The 6,000-nt window shown below is 37.7% G+C and overlaps 1 protein-coding gene across 1 annotated transcript in view; it reads left to right on the forward strand.

Moving 5' to 3' along the window:
- The window catches only part of cerk (ceramide kinase), a 57,978-nt gene extending 53,455 nt beyond the window's left edge, over nt 1-4,523 (forward strand). Inside the window, exon 13 of the mRNA XM_052034116.1 lies at nt 1,413-4,523. Within this exon, the coding sequence (XP_051890076.1) occupies nt 1,413-1,497 (85 nt within the window). The 3' untranslated portion in view covers nt 1,498-4,523. The remainder of the gene's footprint in view (nt 1-1,412) is intronic.
- The last annotated feature ends 1,477 nt before the right edge of the window (nt 4,524-6,000 follow it).

Raw genomic sequence — 6,000 nt, forward strand, 5'->3', positions numbered from 1 at the left:
GGGGGGCGGGGTGTGGTTTACTTTCTTGGGCATCTCAGAAGATTCAGCATGTCCACAAGGATTCTCTTGAACTTCCACAGCTGCACTCTAGAAAGTATCCTGTCAGGTTGCATCTCAGCCTGGTATGGCAACTGCTCTGTTCTAGACGAATGAAACCTGCAGAGAGTGGTAAACGCAGCCCAGTCTATCACAGACTCATTGACTCATCACTTCCTTCCATCCAGTCCACCTTCACAGTTGTTGCTTCAGGAAGGCTAACAGTATTAGCAAAGATGCCTGCCACCATGGCCATTCCCTTTTCTCTCTTCTACCTTATGGGAGAAGATACGGGGGCTTGGAAGCCCAGACATCCAGACTTAAGAACAGTTTCTTCCCCACTGCTATCAGACTTCTGAACCAATCACCTCTTTCACATTCCTTTCCCGGTGGTGCTGCCATGTTCTCGTACTCTTAATTCTACCTCTTTTGGTTATTCTGTTATTGTTACTTTAGCATTTTTTGCACTACTTCAGTTTTTGCACAATAGTCTTTGCACCATTCCGCTGTTTTGCACTTATCACTGTATTTATTGCTGTATTTATTATTACCATGCATGCTTTTTACTCTGTGAGCTTCATGAGAGCAAGGAATTTTGTTGCATACTTGTGTATATGACAATAAACTAATCTAAATCTAATGAGGACATACTGCTGAAATGTAGGAAACTCATGCCTTGTTCCTTGAAGACCTACAGGGAGCAATGTTGCTCTCTGAGCAGGCTGGCCAGAGGTGCCATTCTCTCCCTCTGCCCCTCCCATTCCCATTTCTTTCATTTCTCACAACTTATTCCACTCTTCCCAATCGCTGGACCCCAAGGGGAACACCTACCAAATAATCCATCCCTACAAATATCTCATTGGTGCAAAACTCATGAGGTCAGTATAGTATCCTTCAGCAACTGCCACACCCTTTTCTGTAGATACCTGCAGCATGAAACAAGTCTAGAAACCATCAACAGTTGTCAGATTGGCAGTAACAATAAGTAGAAATTGAGCCACAACTACTACGCTGATAGTTGACAATCCCTCCCTGTTGCTGAACTGTGAGTTTGACGGTTATGCTGGCATCAGATCTGTATCACACACTGAAGCTGCAATCAGCCTTTTCTGCGAACTTTGAACATTGCCTTCTGACAATTTGACACCTGTGTTATGATTTATGAAGGACTTTGTACTTGCATCAAATGCCACATTGGAACTAATTTGATGCAAGTACAAAAAACAACTAAAAAGAAATGCTTCAGTGGAAGGTGTTGTAGTCAATGTTCCTTATCCACTTATATTTTTTCCTGTTGTCATTTTCCCATTCCCTCATTACTTTTGTTGAAAGATAAATAAACACATTCTTACTAATTTGATTTTATTTATTTCTAGAGTTCATTGCCAGCTGTTAAGACTTTTTGCAAGAGGAATAGAAGTGCTTTCTTCAGAAAAGGGCAATAGCAATTCAGTTGTTTAAGCATATTGCAAGAGGATTTCAGGATTCCACACACCATTCATTCAAAGGTTGAAGTCTGATATCTAAGTTGTGAAACTTACTTTTATAACTTGAGATTCTAAATTTATTTACATAATTATTAAAGTCATGGATATTTATTTATTACACAAAGTGTAAGCGTAAGAAGCAACAAACAACAAATTTAATGTATTGTCTCAAGATCTCAATATGTAGATTCTGCTTTAAGGATTAAATTTCAAATGAAGAATCTGTTTAATACATGGTATTTGAGATTTAAAAATTAAAGTCATTGGTGTGTTGCAAGAAGCTGTCCTTTGGAAATTGGCAGAATTTTTTTTAAGTGTGCACTTAAATGGTGGAACAGAGTTTAGAAGAGGGTCATTTATAAGCATCAGCCTCATTTTAAATTGATATATGTGTCTGTCGTTATTTATTGCCAGCCACTTCAAACTTAGGTGATAGATTTCACTTATTTTTAAACGTAGATTCCAAATTGCTTTTGTAACTACGTTCTTAACTTTAAGATAAAACCTAGATTTTTTCCAATTTCTTTTACTGCACCTTGCAACTTATCAATGCAATCTGATTGCAATTTCTAAGCAATGATAAAAGAAGCTATAGTTTGAGAACAGATTATTTTAGTAAATGTTAATAGAGAAAAATGTATAAATAATGAATTGTTGACTATTTGAGTTTGTAAATAACAAATATAAATTATATTTATTGTATATGATTAAGCTAGATTTTGCTTAGCTTAGTATGTGTTCACTATGTGAATCGTATGTAGTCAGTCCTGTTAATGCACTAATAGAGTATATCTAACAACAGAAAGCAGCACTCACCCTTTGTCTTTTGTATTTTACATTTCTCTGTAAAACTTTTCAAGAATGATGTGTGCTGCGCAGAAAACTTACTGATGCTGTTGATCTTTGTTCCTTGAAACAAGTATTAATGCTTTCTTTCTAGGATCACTCATTTCAAAAATATTTGCCCAGCTCTTAACGTGTTTTGTGATTATTTAATTCCCTGTATTTTCTTCGCATAGCTGATGTAAATAGCCGGAAGGGATATCATTCACATTGTCCTTGAAGGGTGTGAATTCTTTTTCATTCTCTGGCCCCATTACATGTTCTGGTTTGTTGGTGTTTAAACATTTTTCCTATTCAGGGAAGCTTTCTGTCAGGAAGTTCATTCAGCAGGCTATTTCTTGTTGACCTGCTTCAGATCCAGACCAAATAAGTTTGCAAATATAGTCTCTTGTGAAAATAATATGAAAAATGTTTGTTAGTTGAGGATTGGTGGATAAAATGGCCAAAATAAAATAATTGAATTGAACTCAATAGTTTAATTCATTTGCTTCCTCCTCCCCCTTTTCTCTCTTAATTCTTCTACATTTCTAGAATGGCAGCTTTCTTTCTCTACATAAAGTTTCAAATGTAATTATTAGAAATTGAATATTTTACTACATCCAGGTGTTTGAAAAATCTCATGTCGTGTACTTTCACTTGTGTACATCAACAATTTCTTAACTGAACTGGGCTACTTTGAAAGATGTCAGTAGTAGAGAGCAAATTGTCTCACAATTGGGTCTAAGGAGCCGGATGCCCTAAATAAACAGTTGAGTTGAAACCAATAATCTACTGGTGCCATCTCTCTGCTTGAATTTTAACTTTTCTCCATATGGTAATATAACTGTTTCAAGCCTGTTATATGCAAGTGCAAGTAGGACTTGAGTTTATGGCTCATTTCTTTTGGTTTGCCACTCTTACATGTTCTCTCTGAGTTGACAACAGAGAACTTGGTGGTCATTCTGGGACAGGAATGCAAGCAACAGATTTGAATAAAACAGAATCTCAGGTTGAGGTAAGTTAAAATTTAAGCAGAGAGACAGCAAGTTTAAAGTTGCTGGATATAATGAGGCCAAATTGAAAGCTAATTAACAGGCTCATTATTTTTCTTTCAAATGCACTTCCCTTGGTATGGTAGAAGAACCATACTGTTTAAATAACACATCACCCACTTTATTATTCCCATTTACTGGTGCGATGCCAGAAAAAGTTCACTTACATACAGGGAAGTGGGTTGGGTTTGAGAATACTGGGTAAAGTCTTTGAATTTCTGGAGCAAGAAGTGGAATATTCAAGCCATATACTTCGTAAGAATAGTGCAGTTTTCACATGACTATAACATAGAGATAATGAATAAACCATTTTCACTACTTCAAAGAAAAATATTCATTGGCGGGATCTGGACAGTGCTGACAGGGCTGGAATTTTGTTGTTCATCTCTTTTTGACATCCTGTCCATTTTTAGAGGGCAGTTAAGTTTCAGTCACATTATTAGGTTGTTACGAACTGGGTTACTATTGGTGAATGTCCCTTTAAGATAGAGCATAGTGGTGTGTGTGCGTGTGTGTGTTGACGTGGTTACGACAACAGAAGATAAAGGATGTAATGACGTTTTTGAAGCAGTCAGTCAGAGGAGAGAGAGACAGAGAAAGACACCAGCCTGCTAGTTTCTCTATCGATGGATGAGAAACAATAACTATGCCTTTCACTACAATCCACGTATGGATTCTTGGAGTAATCCGGTGGAGTCCACTTTGTCGTTAACCTGCAGAAGAAAACAGGTATTTGTGTGGACAGCCACGTCTCAGATGCTTTTTGGGGTGGCAGATACTTCGGAACAAAGCAGTGGAGTTCACTTTGTTGTTGACCTGTAGAAGGAAACAGGTATTTGTGTGGACGGCCATGATTCCACAGCCTTTCGGGGTGAGGAAGATGCAGTGGAGTGGTCACTGCTGAGTAAACACTGAGTTGTCGTTTGGGTTCCAAAGTGGAACGTTTGGATTTCGTAATTACTCTCTTATTTTCTCTCTACATCTACGTTTTGTCTTCAGTCAACGGTGGTTGTTGAAGAAGCCTTTGATCACGTTTCACCTTACGGCTTGCTGAACTGAACTTTAAGAACCATTTCTGGACTTGGAGTTTGGGAATTTGCCACACAGACACACACACACACTAGGAGTTTAGTTTTTGGGGTTAATGTTTAAGATTTAACATTTTTACTTCTAACATTCTAACATTTTTACTTCTATTTTTCTTATTATAACTAGTTATTAATAAAGTAGATTTAAACACTTATACATGATGTGGAGTGTTTCTTTTGTTTGCTGGTTCGTAACATGGTATGGAATCATGTAGGATGGACTAAGGAAGGCTGGCAGATTTGCTTTCTCAAATGACATTAGTAAACCAGATTGTTTTTTGCAACAATTTCATGATCACCTTTACTGAAGACTTTTATTCCAGATTGATTTAACTGAATTTAAGCCCCAGCACCCATTGTGGAATTCTAACTTGCTCCACTGGATCAATTGCTCTGCCCTCTGGACATTAATCCTGTAATTTAACCACAATGCTACTGTACCTCAAATATTCTTTTCATTTACAGTAGAATCTTAATATGTATTGGTCAAGAAAATAAGAAAGTAAGTAAAAGGATCAGGAATAGTCAATACAGCACCTCTACTTGCTCCGCCATTCAACAAAGTCGTAGCTGATCCTGTGCCTTCTTAATTTTCTCACATAATTTCTGTCTCCTTTGATTGCTTTGCAATGAAAAATCTTTTGATCTCGGCCTCAAATACAATAAATATGCATCCACAATCCTCTGAGGTAAAAAAAGACTAATATACAATTTGAGTAAGGATTTTTCTGCTCATCTCAATCCAAAGTGCCAGCCTCTTTGCTATTAAATCCATGTTAGAGGAAGTAGTCTCTTGGCATGCACTCTGTCAAGCAATCTCAGAATTTTGTGTATCTCAAGAGATGAACACTTACGCTTCTTGTTTCCAGTGAATATAGGCTGATTTTGCTCATTCTTTATTCATTGGATAACCCCCCACCTTGCAGGACTAATGAGAATGAATCCACACTGCACTGACTTCAGGACAAAGAATCTTTGAAATGTATGGCACAGAAAGAGGCTATTTAGCCCACTATGTCTGTGTGAGCCAAAAGTAAACTCAAGGTTAACCCCACTCACCAGCTCTGCAGATTCAGGGGACTTCAATGCTCTTTAGGAAAAGAGATACAATTGTGCAGGTTGTGACTCACAAAAGTCCTGAAAATCTCAGCAACTCCTTTTCATTCTCCAACTTTCCACAACACAATTTGTCTTCCTAATTGCATGCTAGTTTTGCAGGTTTACTTTCTGCATCTTCTGAAACTGCACACCCAGATCCCCCTGTACACAGACATTATAAACAGTGAGAAACTCCCAGTAAAAGTATTGTCTTTATGGCTTTACACCTAATGTCCTTCCTCCCATTTTCCCACATGACCAGCCTTCCATCTGATACTTTGCACACTTGCCTAACCTGAATGTATTCCACCACAGACATCTTCATGTCTTCCTGTCCAGCGTTGTATCATCAGCAGACTTGGATAGTTTATGTTTCATTTTGGCCATTTATATCGCTGAGGGCACAGTCCTGATCTC

Source organism: Pristis pectinata, chromosome 19, assembly GCF_009764475.1.
Source record: "Pristis pectinata isolate sPriPec2 chromosome 19, sPriPec2.1.pri, whole genome shotgun sequence".
NCBI classification, from domain to species: domain Eukaryota; kingdom Metazoa; phylum Chordata; class Chondrichthyes; order Rhinopristiformes; family Pristidae; genus Pristis; species Pristis pectinata.